General features: G+C 42.6%; 1 protein-coding gene across 1 annotated transcript in view; it reads left to right on the forward strand.

Annotated features, from left to right (window-relative positions):
* Positions 1–669: 669 nt before the first annotated feature.
* RBM20 (RNA binding motif protein 20) overlaps positions 670–21,603 on the forward strand; it is a 180,722-nt gene continuing 159,788 nt past the window's right edge. The window contains exon 1 of the mRNA XM_046027448.1: positions 670–866. Coding sequence (XP_045883404.1) covers positions 670–866 — 197 coding nt within the window. The remainder of the gene's footprint in view (positions 867–21,603) is intronic.

Here is a 21,603-nt window from a genome sequence, read left to right on the forward strand (position 1 = left end):
AAGACCCTGGGTTACAGGTCCGCCCGAGCTGGGGGAGGGTCCGGGCTTTTCCCCCGCCGGGTCGGGCCCTTCAGCCGAGGGGCGCTGGCCAGGCTCCAGACACCGGAAGGTGCCAAGCTCACGTCGCATGGGCGATGCGCGCGGACGCCCCGGGCGCGCGCGGTCCTCCGGGACAACCCTGAGGCGGCCCGGCCCCGCCGAGAGGCTAGAGCCCCGCGGGCGGCCGCCGGCCGGTGTGCGTCTCCCCGCCTCACGCAGTTGCGCTGCGCTGCGCTGCGGAGAGACGGAACCGGCATTCTGAGGGCGCACGGCGGCGGGTGCCCTGCGCCGCGCCGCTCTCCGCTGGCCGCGCTCGGGGTCAGCGGACAAAGCTCCTCGGACCATCCCGGCGCGCAGCAGCCCCGAGGCCGAGCAGCTCCCGCCGGCTAGGAGACGCCCCCTGGCCCCCGCCCCCGCGTGGCCCTGCGGGGCTAGCAGGAGCAGCGGGAGGAGGAGGAGGAGGCGGCGCCGCCGGGACTGCCTCCTCCCCGCCCCTCGCGTCTCCTCCCCGCGCCACCGGGAAGGACAAGGGGACTGGGCACGGGGACCCCGGCCAGTGACCGCCTGTGCCCCGGGGCCGCCCTTTGCGCGCGCTCTCTCGCCTCGAGCCCGGGGCCGGTGTCGCCTCACATGGTGCTGGCCGCAACCATGAGCCAGGACGCGGATCCCAGCGGCCCCGAGCAACCGGACAGAGATGCCCGCAGCGTGCCAGGGGCTCCGGCGCCCCCTGCGCCCCCCGCGCCCACCGCGCCCCCAGGCCCGAGAGGAATGCAGCCGCCCCCGCCGCCGCCACCGCCCCCAGCCGGCCTACCGCAGATCATCCAAAAGTAAGAGGAGGGAAAGCGGAGGGGAGACCCCGGGTGTGCTTGGGGGACACGCCCCGGGCGCCCCGGTGTGGGGCTTCATCTCTCCGGTCGCTGCTGAACTCCGCGCGGCCGCCTTGCGTTTGAAGTTTTCCTGTCCTCTCTCGGCGGAGTCGGTGTCATTCCGGCTATTCGTGAGGTCGGGGACAGGGAAGCCAAGTTATCTGGGGAAAATAATTTTGTTTTTCCATAATTATCCTCTTTCCCTTCAGGGACGTTACTGGGTATTTTGAATCAAAATAGTTCAAATTGGGAGAAAATAGCCCAGACACTCTAGCTCATCTTTCTGGTCCCAGAGGCCGCTGCAATGTATGGAGAGCCGTGCGCGAGTGTGTGCGCGCCGGTGAGGGTGTGTAAGAAAAATGCGGCCCCGAAGCAGCCTCCTTTCATGGTGCTCCTGGGGTAGTCGGCCCTTGGCATCGGGGTGGGGCAAGAATGGTGAGGGTCTGTAAACAGCACAGTTTGCTTCGCCCTGAAAGAAGTGTTTAAGCTTTTCAAGGAGGCCCTTGCGAAGAAGAGTTCTTAGCCGCGCCATGGTTTCGCGTGAAAGTTACCATCTTGCGGTTTGGGTGCTGTGCTAATCTTAGGAGGTGGTCTTCCCGACGCGTGAGTGGGTTGGGGGTGGTCCACAGGCTCTGAGAAGGTCTTTCAGCCCATTTGGGGGCGCGTAACAGTAAAACGGGATGTTTTGTTGGTTCTTTGGAGATTTTGTTTGAAAGTTTAAGGCCTAGAATGTTGGTTTGTTTGAAGGACCTTTATTTTCCTGGAGGCTTCCCTCAGCTTGTATTGAAGTCAAAACTGGTTTAAGAAGTGGAGGAAAGTCTGAATGATGAATGCTTGGGTGAAATTGACGGTGCTGGAGAAATGCACATATGTACAGCAAAATCAGCCGAGCGGAAAGGGGGAGGGGGTCCAGCGCTGCAATAATGATGCTTTGAGTTACATAAACGTTTGAAAATGCAGTGAGAGAAATAACCAGTAATGGGTTGTAAGTGGTAAGTGGCACTTACATCCTGCTTTAAAGCCTGGCTTTAGAAAGAATAGAGAGAATAGTGAAAATTCAAGTTTGACATGAAAACACGCGGGTGTCATATTTCTGAACAAAATGGTTCCCCTTTTTTGACTGGTGGAATACTAAAGTTTCCATTTGTGATAACTTTGTGCTTTAATTCGATTTTATCTGACTCTCAACAACTACCAAATTGCTAACTCCTTGAACATTGAAAATATTTTGTTCCTATTGTTTTGCAAATTATTTAAGCTAAGATTTATCTACATATGATTGACAGTTTAAGCACATCATTAATTAAAATGTATCTTTTAGTTCTTAATATAAATATAAACAGAGAAAAATATGTTTAAAATCTAAAGTTTTTTGACTAAAAAAACCTAATTGACCAGTTATTAATTGGAAAACATCTAATGTGCTATCGAACCAGTGTTCTGTGGCTTGAGATTAGGCTACCCATTAAATTTATTGAGTTTGCTTTGATACTATAATCACCATGCGTTTTCCTAGCATTTACTTTTAATTCGGAAAAAGCTAGGAATTTTATGTTCACAGAAATATCTTTGTAGATAGGTGTCTGATTTACCCTGTTAACCCATTTTGTGAAAATTCTATCTCTGGAATATCTTACTTGAGTAGCTAAGAACCTTTCAAAGATGCCCCCTTCCGCTAAGAGCCCAGGATGGAGACTTCAAGAAGTGTGTGATGGATCTGCTTGTTTTGGTGACAGATCAGTGTTCAGAGGACAGGTTGAAGGCCGGTCGGTGATCGTGCCCATGGAATTGGATGTTGGTGCACTTATATTTCAAAAACGTTCTTTATGAGGATGATTTGGGGTTTGCTCCGCTCAGAACCTGCTGAAATTCCACTGGAACCAGGCATAACATGGCAAATGCTTTGCAGGTCCATCTTAAAGGCGCTGAAACTTGAGCAGGTTATTTTGCAACTACGTTTGCATAATTTAATCTGAGCAACCATTTTTTATGTAGTTCTGAGGTGCTGTTTGCATCAGCCATCTTTGAGAAAACCTGGTGGGGAGATTGCCCTCAGCCACAAAATCAAGTGCCCACATCTTGATTGAAAATTTTGTGAGCTAGAGCTTTGGATAAAATTCTTCTCTAGTGGATCGCATATTAAAGACATTTTATTGGGGAACCTGTGTTTCTTCTAGCTATTTTAGTGAGGTCATTATGTAATTCATAAGAGGAGAAGTTTTGAACTCTTTCAAAAATGATGGAGATATCAGTCTTTTTCATGTGCATAACGTTTGAGGATTACAAGAATTGTTTTCACTTTTTAACATCCGTGTTAATGGTTTTCATTTATATCGGCTTACATTTTAGAGAAAGTCAAGGACTATGATAAAGTAATAGTCGTGATCGTAATAAAAGCCTCTTCCGACTTCCTACTCTGTGTGTCATATTTGGTCTTGGGAGAACGGCCGTATACTACGTTGAAGTACTAAACACATGCCGTAGGACGACGGATAATGAGACTCATTTTGACATTTGTTTTATGGAAGCCAGTCTCGGTACTTAGGAAGAGTGCCTCAACAGTTCATTTTGGTACAGTACTTTTGTTCTACTCTGGTGTACTTCGTTTTTTTTTTTTTATTTCTGTGTTCTTAGTTTCAGTCAAGAATTACCCATGACCTTTCTGCTCACTTTAACCCCTGACTCCTGGCCAATATTGGCATCACCTCTAAAGATTATGAGCCACGTTTAGACATATAACTTGTATCTTGCAAGATCTTTGTTTTCAATTTGTATTCTCCGAGTTGGCCAGTGTGAAGATATTATTGGGTAAGATGTAAAGTATTATATAATCCATGCGGGCAATAAAAAATATAAATAATAACTTCAGAGGAGATTTAGGATGAGCTTTGGAAATCAGAATAATTTGATGACTTAAAATATTTATATTTGCCATATTACCAAAAGTAAGACAACACTGACTGATGTGTTTTGGTGAATGTTTTATAAGGACTTACCTCCTTAAACATTCAAAATATTTTATTTCCAAAAGTATTTTACATTTTAATTTTGTGCTTTCAAATCAAACCTAATTCTTGACTTATGGGAAATTATTTATTAACCCTGATGGACAGCAGACATGAAAATTTGGGCTGTAAATTTTAAAACTTTCTTCCAAATGGAAATAGAGTCAGTCAATTCTGTGTGAAATATTGTAATCAGTTGTCAGATGTTAACTATGAAGTGTCACTAGTCATGCTAAAAATTAACCAAAGAAGCACACATACACCTTTTGTCAGGTGAGCGCATAGGTGATTTGCCTAAATTATTTGACTTGCAGCAAAATATTAGTACCTAATGCATGATATTAGATTGTACATTTGAGTATAGGTACGTTATTTTGTTTCCTTTCAGATTATTTGGATAAGCAATGAATAAAAATCAATTATAAAAATAGAAAAGGTTTTGGTTTGGAATTTGATAGTGTTACCTGCCTGTGTTCGTGACTTAGGAGGGTCTAAACCCAGCTTTGATTTCTTACGGTTATAGTCTTCTGCATGTCTTCTGCATTGCTTTAGGATCCTGGTTTACTGTTTTCAGAGCAAGGATTCCCCTGATTCAGTATAGAAAATGTTACAAGTATTTATTCTGCTTGCAGATAATTTTACAGACATTCTGCATTTGGAAGACGTTCCATGTAACTCTCAGGGAACAGTGTGGAGGCAAGTTGTGTCTGATGTCCATGCACTTTGATGGGCATGCTGACAATTACATCCAGAATCGGGGAGGAAATAAGAATTTGCCAAAAACAGACATTACCTCACACTCATACTTGGTCCTTTTCTGGAAAGAGGATGGAATTTCTAACATTTGGGCCAGTTTCTAACATCAGTTTGAGTCCATTTTTAGGGAAAACAAGGATACACTTGTGGAAGGAATTTTGAAAATTTTCAACACAATCTTAAACTGCATATAGGACAAGTATTCAGCAGGAGAAAACATCTGAGAGGATTAAGTATTTACCCAAAACAGGGAAGGAGAGAGAGTGGATTCTTTTCTTAGCATTCTGAAAAGTTTCTTTGCTTCTCTAGAAAGGTATTGTTTTTTCTTAAAAATTTTTCCTTTAGGGTTGTTTGTGGTTAAGCATTTTTAGATCACAAGTATAGCCACCCAGTTAGGAGGTTTTTTTCCAAATTGCCAAAGAGACCAGTATTATGAAATGTAGTACATTATTCCCATTAGTCATGGTAAGTGGCTATACATATGGAGAACACAGAGCTTAATAATGCCAGCACTGTGGGGGTGGGGGAGAGAGAAAAATTATCACCCATTTTATTCTTCTATCCACTTATTCTTTTGTTACCCTCTTAGCAGTTTGTCAAGTTAATAATTTTAAAAGCCCAGATCTGTCTGTTGGAATGTGGATTCTGATCTGTTAAGATTTCTTTGCCCGTCTTTATAATCACCAGGGAGAAAAACCCCACTATGATTGACTCACAGTGAAATGACCCTTCATTTTCTAGTTTCTCTCTCTTTCTCTGATTTATTTTTCTTGTGGCTGCAGGTTTCTTGATTCCAGTTAAACTAATATTTCTTCCCTGCCCATAACAGCTAATCCTTAAGTAAACAAACCAAGATAGCTCAATTCACAGCACTGATAAACAAGAATCTAAAAAATGTTAGGAACTGGGGTCTAACCCAGGGATAGAATTAACACGGAGGACACTACACACCGAAAGCAAGAATGGAAGAAGCTTGAGAAAGTGGGCTTAAAACTTGGGGGACAGGGCACCCCTCACCCTTCCTCTACCCTGATCCCCCTGACAGACAGAAGCTTAAAGGGGTCTCCTGTGTCACAAGATTCCACTTAATCTGATTTTTATTTCCTGCCACACAGTACTTTTCTTGTTTAGGATGGTCGGACTGATAGGATCTTGTATATTTTAATAGGGGAAGTCGCTGTGGATCCACAGCTGGTGTGAGTGATTGGTGGCTGTGTTTAGAATAGTACATTCAAAATTTTGCAGAAAGTGAAGTGATCCGTATTCCAGAATCAGGGCAAAGATGGTAATGAGTGGTTTGCAGAAGGGAGCACATGGCAGTTCCCTTTCTGGTTAATGAATCTGGCTGGAACGTGCCTGAAATGTGTGATATACTGGAAGCCTACTGTTGCTTATTCCCACCAGTGGGAAGACTGGGAAATCCTAACTTTAATTAAAGAGGCACATTTTTGAATCAGGAATGTGAATTTGGCTTCCAACACCACCTACGGGGTATTGGTGGTGGGCTGATAGTTTGCCTGGCTCAGTGGGTGGTCACTTTAAATTCCACCCAACTAAGGTTTCAGTCTTCAACATTTACAGACAGCAAATTTGGGTGCAAGTCAGCACGGCCAGCTGTTTGAGGAGGAGGTGAGGGCCCCCCGCCCGCAGTATTTTGGATATGACACACATATCCATCTAATATGATGAAGTCTTTACAGTGGCAGAAGTTAGAGCCACGTTAATTGATCTTCCTCTTTTCTGGCGTTCCTGCTGGATTTTATAAATAAGTCCCCTGATGCTTTACAAGGCAACTTTTCCAACTCGATGACAGAACATCTGTCGGGGGTGGGGGGGTGGTACATATTGATGTGAATGTACTTTATGAGCAAAAGGAGCCTTTAAACAACTTGCATGGGGATGTGTTAATAACTTGCAGTTCAGTTTGGCCAATAAATCTTTCCATGTGTTCAGAAACAAGGCTGAGGGTCATGCATGTGTTTAAGGGTGGCTGTCATGAAGACCCATGAAGGTAGTCTTCACGCCACGTTTCCCTTCTTTAATGGGGGTACTGGCTTTAAGGATGAATCAGGGCCCTTTGCTCCTGCCCTTGCTATGCAACTGCTTTCTCCTGATCGCAGTAATGACCCATCAGTTCTCAGTTACCACTTCCCTTTCCAGCCCGAACCTGGAAACCTCCACTCGCGGCAGGCCAGACATCTTAAATACTTACCCGGTTTCGCAGCTTGTTTCTAGATTGTTTCCCAAGTATGTTTTTGGCTCTTATTAGATCTGCCTCTACACTCCAACATCATGAAGCTAGAGGAGTAGACAGGGTCATCTATACTGTATTTTAAAGGTGTTTTAATTTCACTAAGTTACTTCTTCTAGTTTACTTGGAGTTTGTTAATGAATAAAATGATCTAGACCTGCCTGGTGTTGCAGAGTGTAAAATGCATGTCTTTGCTCTACATTAATTATGGGGTTTCTGACAGAAAAGGTCAGAGCAGAAAAGAAAACCCTGGACTGGGAGTGAGTGACCTGGACAAGCCAATTAACCTTCTTAATCCAGCCTCTCCAGGGATTGGAAATGATCAATGGCAGGCTCTTCGGAGAATAAAATTATGTGAATCTCCAGGAATATTGCTGAATTTTCATCAATGTAGAATGCTCCCCTCTCCTATACATCTGATACGGAATATAGCCCACATCAGTTACATTTTAGGCATGGATATAGGTATATGTTTGTGAGACTGTGCACACATGAAAACAACAATAATTATACAACAATAATTATAAAAACCACAATAATTATAAAACAGAGCCCAATGCTTCCTGTAACATTTGCAAAGTGTATTTGGATCAGTGCCACAATTTTAAGTCAGAAAAATAGAGGCGTCAGTGAAAAGACAAACATCTTATACTGTTTGCTGATCCCAAGAAATTTTTTAAAAGGAAATCAGATTATTGGAGAATGTTAATTACTTGGGAAGGTTGAAGTGACTACTAGAGTTTGCAAATAAGAGTTTCAGTGCAGGAGGCAGATGCAATAATCTTCATCTAAGTTGGACTGTGTTCAGCACAGTTTGGTGGGACCGTGTTTGGTGATGGTATTGTTTTCGGAAGCACAAACGGTAAACTGGACCTGCCAGAGTCCTTTGGGGCGGGGCTGCCTGGACTCCCTCCGCTACCCTGTGGTGCCGTCCGTCCGTCCCACCTCGAGGCCTAAAAAACATTTCACGAAGAGATCATGGGTGTCCAAAAGCTGAGCCTCAGGTTTCTGTGTGGCCTCGGAGAGACCAACTGTTGTATCCAGACCCTCCCACAGACTGCGTCTCCTCCGCGCCCTGCGTCCTCGGGACTGGCCGCGTCACCCATAGACTGCTATTAGGAGAGCCTTTTTCTGAAACTTGAAAAGATATGTTTTTAACCTTCTGCACAGAAAGGGAATGAGTTGTGTCTTGATTTGTAGACTAAACCTTGCTTTGTCGACTGTAAGGTAAAGACATAATGAAGACGAACATAAGGATAGTTACTGCAGCATTGTCTTCGAGAGCAAGAAATTAGAAACCGTGGGAAAGTTTTCCAGTTGGGAAAACAAATTGTGTGCATGTAATTCTGTTACCTTATATTTATTAATGTGGAATATAAAATAACATGGACTACAGTATTGTTAACTAAAAATGACAAACTGTGTATACCAGGAATCTCACATTAAAAAAAAGAATGTGGGTCTGTGTGTGTGTGGGGGGGGGGGTGCCCGCAATCCTGGAAAAGCATCTAAAGAAGAAGTAGATGCTAACAGTAGTTCTGACTCCAGGTGATTCAATTATAGGGTTTTTTAAAAAAATAATTTCTACTTTTTTCCCAGTGTGTAAATATTAATTAATTAATTAATACATTTATTAACATATAATATTTGTTTCAGGGGTACAGGTCTGTGATTTATCAGTCTTACACAATTCACAGCTCTCACTATAGCACAGGCCCTCCCCAATGTCCATCACCCAGCCACGCCATCCCTCCCAACCCCCTCCATTCCAGCAACCCTCAGATTTTTTCCTGAGATTAAGAGTCTCTTATGGAAATTTTATTATCGGAGAAAAGAAAGCTTTCTATTTTTATTTATTTATTTATTTATTTTAAAAAGATTTTTATTTATTTATTTGTCAGAGGGAGGAGGAGAGAGCGCACAAGCAGGCAGAGTGGCAGACAGAGTCAGAGAGAGAAGCAGACTCCCCGCTGAGCAGGGAGACCCATGTGGGACTCAGTCCTGGGACCCTGAGATCATGACCGGAGCTGAAGGCAGTGGCTTAACCAACTGAGCCACCCAGGCGTCCCAAAAACTTTCTATTTTTAAAAAACAAAACTAGGAATAGACATTTCATATTGGCAGTACACCATCTTTAAGACAGAACTGCCCATTTGCATCCTAGACTTTGGGTCTAGAAGGCATCTGAGGGCTGCTTTAGCCCAGCCTTTCTGATTTTCTAAGTAAGACAAGTGAGCATCAGAGAAGTCAAGTGAATTATTCAAGGTCACACAGCAAGGGTAGTAGTAGGTTGGAAAAGGAATCCTGACCTCTCTGTCTATTGAGTTTTCTGCTAGGTTTCCCTTTTGTGTGCCGGAAGGTGGGGAAGAGAGAAATGGAGAACATTCGTACATTCCCCATTTATCAACTAATTCTAGTCTGCTCAGGTCCCCCAGAGGGACTTGGATAACATCCTTAGGTCTCTCATCGCCTCTCCATTACTCCCTTCCCCCAGCCTGTCAGTTTTTCTGCACGTGATTGTAGACTGGGCTCTCCAGAGCATCTCATGCCCTGTTCCATCCTGCCAAACAAACCGGGCAGCACTTTTTTTTTTTCTTTTTGGGTTCCTGAACTATTTGAAAATAAGTTGCATAACTGTAGATCTATTATTTGCAGAAAATTGATCTTAAATAATTTTATCTAATGAGCACTAGATTTTTAACTTTTTCCATTTGTCAGAAAAATATCTCCCAATAGCTCTTTTTCAAACCCCCTGGCTCAGACTCACAAGTGCATTCTTTTAAAAATGCCTTTTTAGGGGCCTCTGGGTGGCTCAGTCATTAAGCATCTGCCTTTGGCTCAGGCCATGATCCTAGGGTCCTGGGATCCCAGTATTGGGCTCCCTGCCGGGCGGGAAGCCTGCTTCTCCCTCTCCCCTACCCCCTCCCACTCCCGCTGCTTGTGTTCCCTCTCTCATGGTCTCTCCCTGTCAGATAAATAAATATCTTTTAATAAATAAATAAATAAATAAATAAATACATAAATATCTTTTAAAAATAAATAAATAATAAATAAATAAATAAATAAATAAAGTTAACAACTGTACCCACCTTTTTTCTGTTCTTCATGACAGAAGATGCCAGGCTAGCTGTCTTGTAGAATGAGCCTTGATCTGAAGATGTGTATTCTTTTCTCATGACCAGATTTCGGTTAAGCTTTTTGGGCAGGATCTGCAGTGGGTGCTGTGTGTTCCCTTAAGTTTGATCTTGATTAAGGAGGTCACCTCCAGACCTCTCCATTGTAATGGGACATTTTTCTCTTTGTGATTAGTAAACTGTCTGTGAGAGTGATACTGTGAAACCCTCTGAATATACTGTTTCCCAACAAACTTTCACCTCGTGGATTTATCTTTTTTAAAAAATATATATTTTATTTCTCTTTTTAAGCTCTACGTCCAATGTGGGCTTGAACTCATGACCCCAAGATTGAGAATCGTGTGCTCTACAGACTGAGCCAGCCAGGTGCCCCTCATGGTTTTATCTTTTAATTTGACCATATTTTTAAAAGTCCCCTTCCATAAAAGGTAGAACTGAAGTGATAAATAAATATCACTTTGGAATGGATGAGTTTGGGTGTATAGTCTAAAACAGTTGGCCTTGCAAGTATGTGTGCATTGGACCTTCCCTTGGGTATTACCTGGAGACAGTGGGTTTTTCTAATCCTGACTTGCTAGGAAACTGACTTGTAGGAACCTCGCTTCCCACTTAACCTCTGCGGCAGGCACTTCGTCACAGGCTGCAGTACTTTTTAATGTCCATACAGAGTGAGTATAAATCCCTTTTCATGCTAACGGCACGAACGGATGCTAGTGTAATTTTTGCTAGCTCCCATGATGTTTCAGGCATCCTCTTGAAGCTAAGTCAGCTCTTTGCAGAAACCTTTTATCTTCCTTTTCAAGATCACTATATGAAGCTGACTTTAAAAATGACCGATGACTTGCCCAGGAGCCTAAACTGGGTGAGTCCTGGAGTAGGTCTGTGACTACCAGTGTGTTCATGCTTTTTAGATTTGAATTACAGAGCTATTTTTGCCTCTTCCAGATTGGTACTCTTATTTTCATGCACAAAATATGTATGGGTGGGGAGAGTGGTGTGGAGTAGTGAAAAGAATCAGAAGGAAGCCTGCTCTGTGTTCTAGAGTCAGCCTTGCCACCACTAGCTAACACTGAGCCTCAGTGTTCTCATCTGTAAAAGGGAACAATAATAAAGTGAGTAACTACTCATACTCGCTGGGTGCTTCCTGGGTGCCACCTACTATTCTAAACACCTTGTGTATGCTAAGTCCATTTAATCATTTAATCTGTCTATAATCCAGTGAGGTAGGTGCTATTATTCTCCTCATTTTAGAAGTGAGGAAATCAATTCAGAAACTTACCAGGACTCAACAAAACTAAGATAAATAATATTTATGAAACAACCATAGGCTGGGATGAGAGATGCTCTGTAAATTACGGTGATCATATCCTCTCTATGTATATGGTTGTGTCCTCAAAATAATTTATGGAAAACCCATCACTTACAAAGAAAATATTATAGAAAAACTTTGCTGAATTTAATCTGAAGGATGTCCAATTGAATTTGAGATAAACTAAACATTCCAATTAAAAACATACTTTCCTGTTTCTTTTTCCCTTGTAGCTTCAAGTGTGCCTTTAAAGTGAAATCCATATCCCAATTTAAATTCCATTAGCAAGTTGGACTCTGGCCTTTGATTTGCTGTCTTACTCTGCTTGTTATGCGTGTTAGGCAAGACCTGAATTTGATGCTCACAGGGAGTATATAAACACTTATAATCCTCTCAGCATGTGCTAAAGTCATAATAGATAGGACAGTTTGATTTGCGAAGAGAGCGCTGCCAAATTCTACCACACCATTTTTAAACCAATTCAAAAAAATGGGATTCAGTAATGATTTAAATATGCTAGGTTCCTATAAATAGCAAGAATTCCTGACTAGAAACGTGGCAACATCAAGTTCGTGTAGTGTCCAGTAGACATACGGTGAATGGTCTTAGTTGACGTAGTCACAGGTGTCCTTTTGCTTTAAGACACCATCGTATGTAGAAACAGGACTTATTGAGTCAGTAAGTTAGAGAAGGATTGTTAGCCTGTGAAAGGGTTTACAGTAAAGATCCTTTAAACAGTGAGTTTCTCAGTGTATTTCAGATAACAAATTTAATAAGTCTAAAAATTCAGAGGTCCAATGATAATTTTTAAAACATTTTTTGTCTTTTTTCAGTTTTACTGAGGTATAATTGAAATACACTAAGCTGTACATGTTTAAAGCATCCTTCAAATAATCAAGATAGTAAACATTTTTATTACCCCTGAAAATTTCTTTATGCCTTTTATTTTTTTGTAAAAGATTTTATTTATTTATTTGACAGAGATCACAAGTGGGCAGAGAGGCAGGCAGAGAGAGAGGGAAGCAGGCTCTCCACTGAGCAGAGAGCCTGATGCAGGGCTCGATCCCAGCTGAGCAGAGAGCCTGATGCGGGCCTCGATCCCAGGACCCTGAGATCATGACCTAAGCTGAAGGCAGAGGCTTCACCCACTGAGCCACCCAGGCATCCCTATGCCTTTTATGATTTATCCTTTGCTCTTTCCCTTAAACCTCTTTCTTCCCAGGTAGCTACTGATCTGCTTTCCATCACTGTAATTTGAGTTTTTACATTTTTCTAGAATTTTATACAAATGGAATCATAGTTGTTGGTGTGGTGGTTTTTTGTTTGTTGTTTTTTTTGTGGGGTTTGTTTTTTTTTTTTGGCCTGATTTCTTTCATTCAACATAATGATTTTTTTCGGGAAATACATACATTTTTAAATTGTGACAAAATACACATAACATAACATTGACCATTTTAACTGTTTTATTTTTCAAATTTATTTTTATTTTTTAAAAGTAATCTTTGTGACCAACGTGGGGTTTGAACTCACGACCCTGAGATCAAGAGTCATATGCCTACCAACTGAGCCAGCCAGGCAACCCCATTTTAGGTATTTTCAAGTGTAGTTCAGTGGTACTTAGTACATTCGCAAGGTTGTGGAACCATTACCACTATCTAGCTCCAGAGCATTTGCATCACCCCAAAAGGAAACCCTGTCCCCAATTAAGCAGATTCACCATTCCCTCCTCCCCTCAGTCCCCTGGCAATGACTAATCTGTTTTCTATCTCCATGGATTTGCCTATCCTGGACATTTCATATAAATGGAAACATACTGTATGTGGACTGTATGTATTAGGCTTTCTTTCTCTTAACATTTTTTTAAAAAAAGATTGATTTACTTATTTGTGTGAGAGAGAGGAAGGCAAAGGGAGAGAGAATCTTGAAGCAGTCTCTCCTCTGAGCCCAGAGCCCAACTTGGGGTTTGATCCCAGGACCGTGAGATCATGACCTGAGCCACGCAGGAACCTCTCTAGCATAACGTTAAGGTTAACCCATGTTGTAGCCTGTATTAGTACTTTACTCCTTTTTATTGCTGAATAATATTCCACTGTCTGGACAGACAACTTTTATCCATTCATTGGTTGGTGGATTGGGATTTTTTCTACTTTTCAACTACTGTGAATAGTGCTGCTCTGAACATTTATGTATACGTTTTTGTTTGGACATCTGTTTTTAATTCTTTTGAGTATATATCTGGGAGCGGAATTGCTGAGTCATATGGTAATTCTGTGTTTAATTTGTTGAGGAACCTTCAAACTCTTTCCCAAAGTAGCTGCACAATGTTCTATTCCCATCACCAACTAATGAAGTTTTCTTATTTCTCCACAACCTTGCCAACACTTGTTCTTTTCTTTTTTTTTTTAATTGTGGCCATCCTAGTAGGTATAAAATGGCATGTCATTGTGATTTTAATGTGTATTTCCATAATGACTGATGATGTGGAGCGTCCTTTCATGTGTAACAAGACAATTTGTATATCTCCTCCAGAGGAATATGTTTTCAAGTTCTTTGTCCATTTTTAAATTTAGTTGTTTATCTTTTTTGTGAAATTGTAAGGGTCCTTTATAAAGTCTGGATACTAGATCCTTTTTTAAAAAAAAGATTTTATTTATTTAACAGAGATCACAAGTAGGCAGAGAGAAGGGGGAAGCAGGCTCCTCACTGAGCAGAGAGCCGATGGTGGAGCTCAATCCCAGGACCCTATGATCATGACCTGAGCTGAAGGCAGAGGCCTAACCCACTGAGCCACCCAGGCACCCCAGGATACTAGATCCTTAGCAGATACGTGATTTGCAAATATTTTCTCCTTCTGTGAGGTTTTCTGCCACATATGATTTTTTTTTAAAGATCTTATTTATTTATTTGACAGACGGAGATCACAAGTAGACAGAGAAGCAGGCAGAGAGAGAGGAGGAAGCAGGTTCCCGCTGAGCAGAGAGCCCAATGCGGGGCTCGATCCCAGGACCCTGGGATCCTGACCTGAGTGGAAGGCAGAGGCTTTAACCTGCTGAGCCACCCAGGTGCCCCGCTACATATGATTTTAAGGTTCATCCTTTTGGGGGCATATATTAAAAGTTTGGTCCTTTTTATTGTTGAGTGGTATTCCATCTTATGGATTTATCATAAATGGTTTACCCACTCACCTGCTGATGTTTATCTAGGTGGTTTCCAGGTTTGGGCTATTACAAGTAAAGCTGGCATGAATATTCCTTTACAAGTATTTATATACTTGGGTAGTTTTGTTGGGTAAATATCTAGGCCAATGCTAATTCAGTCTTTTAGGAGCATAGATATTATATAGAAGAGTAATTTTTGGGTGGAAACCCCTTTGAATTTTTATTGTTGGGTCTTTGAACAGAGTGTGTTAAATATGACCCTTCAAGGCATTTAAAGAACACACACTTTTTCATCTTAATCTTCAGGGTCAGTCACTCATCATCTTTGCTTCTTTTTTTTCTCCTACTGATGAGTCTTCTCCCAATAATTTTTCACTTGACAAACAATTTTTACTGTGGAACTTGGGACAAAAGGTGAGTAAGATGACAAAACTGCAGAACTTCAAGCTGGAAGGGACCAGTGTTCTTGTTGTGTAGAAAAGAAAGCCGGGTCCAGAAGGAAAGCCAGATTCACTGAAGGCCATTCAGCCGTTAGAGAAACTAAGTGAGCGGAGGAATCTTATGTGCCAGTGAGAGTAATCTGAAGTCTTTTGAGTGAGGAGGTGTCTGCAGATGTGATAGTGCTGGGGTCGAGTGAATGGCACCATATTCTGCGGTGCTATAGGGTTCACCTTTCCCTCCTCGTTTATCCCACTGAACCCTCCAGCAACTCCGTGAAGCAGGTAGGGATTAGGTAATTACCAGGGGTTAGAGCTTCCTAATCAATGATTGGAGAGGCCAGGCTCAGAGCCAGGCCGTTGCCCCTTTCCAGCTTTTATGTTCTCCTTCCTTTCTGGTGAACCTTCCCCTACCTCCGTGCCGGCTGCTATTGCCTTAATTCAGGCCTCCCAGCTTCTCCTCCTGCCTCCAGCTGGGCTTGGCCTCCCATCTTTCTCTTCTCCACACTGGTTTAGCTTTAATCTTATTGTCGATTTGTTCAAAGCCCTGCCTGAGTGTCTTGTCTGTAGGTTGAGATTCAGACTGCCTACATGTCCTTTCTGGCTCTCCCCCGACTTAGCTGTCCGCGCCTGACCTTGATGTCTGTCCAGCTGCCTCCTGCTCTCTCTCCCTATACCACCTTTTCCCTCAACTCAAGCATTCCTTTCATCTTTATGGATTCTGCTTAGACCTCATGTTTTCTAGGGAGCCGTCCCTGACCCCACACAAGCAGGTAGGCTGGGTGTCCCTTTCTTGTGAGGCTTTGTGCATTTAATCCTGTGGCATTTATTCCAAGCTTACCTCCTGTAGGTCTCCCCAAAGGCTCCATAAAGTCCTTGAATTTGGGGCCAGTGTCTTTCATTTTGGAGTCTCTAGCATCTGGCAGGGTCCCTGGCACATAGTTTGCCAAATACATGAGAGAATGAGCAAGTTGACTGCAACGTACCTATAGATCAACTTGACTTTGTGATGAGAAAAGCTCCTCAGAGTGGTCTCATGGGTGAGAACTGAAATGAGAGCAAAACTTGGTTTTCCCCACTTACGTGTTATTCTGCCTGACTGTCCGGAAGGGCTAGAGGAACACAAACACCAGGCCTTTATGATTGGAAAGATGGTACAAGGGAGACACAGACCCAAGAAGTAAGAAACCCAAGCTCTGTTCTAGCTCTGCCTTCAAGCCACTAAGGGCCATTAGCCTCTTAGGTCCCACGTTTTTTAAAGGAGGACCAGGATGTGGGCTTGTTACAGGACACGGGTTTGTTATAACCCTTAGTGAGATGACATGGGATATGGGATCACACTACTGTGCTGAATACACATGTGTCATAATGTAACCAGGCTCCGTCCCTCTCGGCCATCTCCAGCCAGGGACCTGATTATGCCTTTCAAGGGACAGGCAATTTCCAGGCTGAATTTCTTCATCTGATCCAAATAGGAGAAGTGGTGGAAATGGCCATTTAGAATACTCCTTAAGGCCTATTGCATCAAAGCTTTTAACCACAGAAGCTTCTAGATCTCAAAAATGGTTTTTAAGCCCTAAGCAGATACAATGCTTATTTGAAGCCATTGTTAAAACAACACAACTCCAGACAATGGTGACACCAACACACTTTATTATTACCTTTCCCTTTGCTATAATGACAGTTTAATCATAGCAACGGTAAGGACAGTTGGCCAGTTGCAGCTGCACAAAGGAGTTGCCCATTTGGCCTTTGAACTCACAGGCACTTCTTTTTCCTCTTCCTGAGATGGCGTCAAGAGGCTTTCAGAATGGTCCAGTGTTTGACACACGTCCCAGGCTGCCCTACAGTACAGCTTCTGACCAAACTTTGAGGCTGTCCCTAAGCCCTGGTATAGAATTGTTTACCTTTTCGAGAAGGTTGGGAAAGCACCCAAAACCACACCGGGCACGTGCCCAGGCCAGCTTCAAGGAGTTCATGCTGTGAGACCTAAGGGTCTTGGGAGGCTGTTTAAAATGAAAAAGTACGTCAGCAGGGCCTGTGTGGTGGTTCTGTGTGAGCTAAGTGCGTGCGTGACAGGATCAAGCGTGCCTTCCTTCTTGAGGCGCAGAAAATCATTGCGAAAGTATGGAAGGCACAATCACAGAGTCAGAAAACTAAGTCAACAAATGAAGCTTTTTTGAGTAATTAAAAAAAAAAGTGCCCAGAAAATAAGCCATTGCCTGTGATGTCTCGATGAGACCTACTCCAGCCACTGCCCCCCCCTCAATTAAAATCTCATCTTCTTCTTCCTGTCCAGTCTCCCTTACTTTGCTGTTTTGACCATAGCACTTTCTCTCTTCCCAAATGGGGTAACGTACTTATTTCATTACTGTGTTTTACTGAACGTGTGTCTTCTCCCTTCCTGCCTGCATCCTGTCCACTCTCCAGGAGTGTGGGGTGTTTATTCAGTAACTTACCCCCACCACTCCCCCACCCTCTTATCCACCCCTCCCCCACCTAATACCTGGCACCTAGAAGCCGCCCCCTCACTGTTTGAAGGACTGGATGAGCGGTTGCTAAAGATGTCAAGGTTAGACATTGTTACACAGTGACCTTGGCTTCTTCTCTAAGCCCATCCAGCCAGTGAACTCTCTGGGGCTCCGGGATCTGAGTTTGGTCCTGCAGGAAACTGAACTGGAAGGGCAGTGTGTGGGAGGGTCGTAGCCTCTGCTCCAGTGTGGTTCTTGGGAGTAAAGGAGGGTGTGGAACTGGGCTGCTCCTCCTGGCCCCGGGGCTTCCGTGACTCAGTACTCCGAGCCCACCCCGGCTCGGAAAGTGACCAGCCTCGTTGGACTCCCTTTGGCAGAGACTCCCAACTGTGCATTTTGGGGGAATCTTGATGTTGGACAAAGAGCGGGATGGGCTTGGTCTCACTCAGTCCCTTGCAATAGGGGCCCCAAAGAGTTGCACAACCACGTGTCCAGCAATAGGGGATTAGTGAACCAATTCCGCTGCATCCTCCCATGCAATGAGAACTATCTCTGTGGGCTGTTAGAAAGAAATCTCACGGGTTGCCTGGGTGGCTCAGTGGGTTAAGCCTCTGCCTTCGGCTCAGGTCATGATCTCAGGGTCTGGGAATGGAGCCCCGCATCAGGCTCTCTGCTTGGCAGGCAGCCTGCTTCCTCCTCTCTTTGTCTGCCTCTCTGCCTACTTGTGATCTCTCTCTCTCTGTCAAATAAATAATAAAATCTTAAAAAAAAAAAAGAATGTGTTTAAAAAAAAGAAAGAAATCTCACGGATGTATTAAGGGGAAAAGGCAGGGTACAGAAAATGTATATAGTTGCTACCTTTTATGTAAGAAAAGGGAGAATAAGAAAATTATTTCATATAACTTTATTTTTTTATTTTTAAAAATATTTAATTTATTTATTTGAGAGGGAGAACGAGAGCAAGTGAGTGAGCAAGAGAGAGTGAGAGAGCACTGCACGGGGACTGATGAGGGAAAGGGAGGAGAAGGCTTCCTGCTGAGGGAAAGGGAGGAGAAGGCTTCCTGCTGAGCAGGGAGCCCAATATCGGGCTCTATCCCAGGACTCTAGGATCATCACCTAAGCCTAAGGCAGATATTAACTGACTGAGCTACTCAGGTACCCCGTAACTTTATTTTATTTAAAGATTTTATTTATTTATTTGAGAGAGAGCGATCACAAGTAGGCAGAGAGCCAGGCAGAGAGAGAGGGGGAAGCAGGTTCCCCGCCGAGCAGAGAGCCGGATGTGGGACTTGATCCCAGGACCCTGAGATCACGACCCGAGCGGAAGGCAGGGACTTAACCCACTGAGCCACAGAGGTGCCCCATAACTTTATTTTTTTAAAAGACTTTTATTTATTATTTGAGACAGAGAGAGGAAGCAGGGAGAGGGAGGGGCAGAGGGAGAGGGAGGCAAGACCAACTGCTGAGAAGGGAGCCTGATGACTTGGGGCTTTATCCCAGGACCCTGAGATCATGACCTGAGCTGAAATCAAGAGTTGGACGCTTAACCGACTGAGCCACCCAGGCATCCCTATTTCACATAACTTTAAAATGTAATAACTTGATTATATATCAATATATATATAGATATATATATCAATATATATATATTGATATATCTTAAGGTCCAAACAAATTCTAAATAAATCTTAAACTGTTTTCAGTAATATTTGTAGTAATAGTATTGGTATTACTCTTCTGAAACAACTATATATATATATATATCTCTTCTGAAACAACTATATATATATATGTATTACTCTTCTGAAACAACTATATGTATATAATATATATATAATTATATATATACTACTAATAATATTGGTATTACTCTTCTGAAACAACTATGTATATGTATATATATTCATGACCTGGGCCGAAGGCAGAGGCTTTAACCTACTGAGCCACCCAGGCGCCCCGAGTGTGAGACTCTTGATCTCGGGGTTGTGAGTTCAAGCCCCATGTTGGGTGTAGAGATTACTTAATTAAAATAAAAACTTAAAAGAAATAAGTAAATTATGTTAAACTCACCAGAAACCAATGTTTTTAGTATGTAAAAAAGAACAGTTTCATAATTAAAGATGTTAAGTAAAAATCCTATAACCCTGAATTTGAACTGGAAATGTCAGTATGAATTCCTGATATACTGTGCAACTGGTGGCTCAGTGGGTTAAGGCCTCTGCCTTCAACTCAGGTCATGATCCCAGGGTCCTGAGATCGAGTCCCGCATCGCGTTGGGCTCCCTGCTCAGCGGCGAGCCTGCTTCTCCCTCTCCCACTTCCCCTGCTTGCGCGCGCTCTCTCTCTGTCAAATAAATAAATAAAATCTTTTTAAAAAATTCTGATATACTTTCTGTTTAGCAAATGAGAAAGTATTTCCTAACTTCGTCCACTGAAAAGCCTAGAAATAATGACCAAATCAGTAGCAGTAAGCACCTGTGACATTTAGCTTGTAGCCTCTAAATACCACCTCCCACGAAAGAGCCCAAGATTCCTCAGAAAAGTGGCTGATTCCAGGTCTGGGATGGGAAATGGACAAGTAGTATTGTACTATTTTGTATCTGAAAACGAAGCTATCAAAGACCGCTTGTATCCCAAGTTGAAGGGCCTCCCACAGTGCCCATATATGGAGCCGTTGGAGCATTAAAGAGAGTACACGTGGTGGATGGACATACCTTCAATACACGACAGTGTGTAAAATCCCTAAGTTAAAAATTCAATGGGGGGCACCTGGGTGGCTCAGTGGGTTAAGCCTCTGCCTTCGGCTGGGGTCATGATCTCAGGGTCCTGGGATTGAGCCCTGCTTTGGGCTCTCTGCTCAGCAGGGAGCCTGCTTCTCCCTCTCTCCCTCTGCCTCTAGGCCTACTTGTGATCTTTGTCTGTCAAATAAATAAATAAGATTTAAAAAAAAAAATTCAATCTTCCCTACTGGAAGAGGTTGGGGAACCAACTCGTTCTGAAAACTGGTCAAAGAAGGGAAAAGAATCAGACATTTATTCTGTCCTTTTTAATTGGTTACCTTAGGGTATCCAAATTGTTGATGAAGAAAAGTTCTTTTTTTTTTTTTTTTGAGGGTTTTATTTTTTTAAAAGATTTTGTTCATTTATTTGTTAGAGAGAGAGAGAATGAGCATAAGCAGGGGGAGCGGCAGGCAGAGGGGGAAGTAGGCTTCCTGCCAAGCAAGGAACCCCATGTGGGACTCGATCCCAGGACTCTGGGATCATGATCTGAGCCAAAGGCAGATGCTCAACCAACTGAACCACCAAGGAGTCCCAAGAAAAGTTCTTTTTTATAAAAGAACACTAATAAATACAGGAGGAATTACAGAATTGGAACATCATCATTTTGTATCCTCTAGTGAATAATGCATTTAGACAACATGATTGGTAAATTCCTGTTAAAACATCAGGTGAAACTGATGGGAAAATTTATAATGGATGGCTCAGGCTGATTCATTCAAACCCACTGATCAATCTTACTGTCACAAAAAAGAAAGACTTCAGGTATCATGTACCCACTGAGGGAATGCAGTAGGAATTAAACAGCACTATCAAAAGTAGAACCTGAATTTCTCTGTGCCAAGCTCAAGGTCTAACTACCAGTTTATAGATAATACAGGGGACAGAGGGACATGCCAAAACAATATCATGGAGATAAGAATCGACCAATTGGAATGAAAGGGACATCCTTCAGGCCCAAAGACCTGATTTTTTCAACAAGTAAATTATAAGGATAAGAAAAACAAGAAGGATTCTCTATAAATTAAAAGAGATTAAAAATACTTACCCAGTATATAATCCCATCTGTAATCTTTAATACATAACTTTTATTTGTATCCTAGCTCAAAAAATTAAGAAAAATGATGAGATTACTTAGGGCACTTGAATATACTGGATATTGAGACTGAAGAATGATTTATTCACAAATCATTTATTTACTTATAGTTGTGATAATGATATTGTGATTATGTTAAACCTAAAAAGTTATTATATTTTAAAACTATATACTAAAGTATTTATAGATGGAATGATGTCTCTGGGACTGGCCTCAAAATAATGGTACAGGGGGTGAGAATGGGTTGGGTACAGAGTAAACAAGATTGACCAACAGTTAATATTGTTGAAGTTGGTTATAGGCAA

Source organism: Meles meles, chromosome 13 (assembly GCF_922984935.1).
Source record: "Meles meles chromosome 13, mMelMel3.1 paternal haplotype, whole genome shotgun sequence".
NCBI classification, from domain to species: Eukaryota; Metazoa; Chordata; class Mammalia; order Carnivora; family Mustelidae; genus Meles; species Meles meles.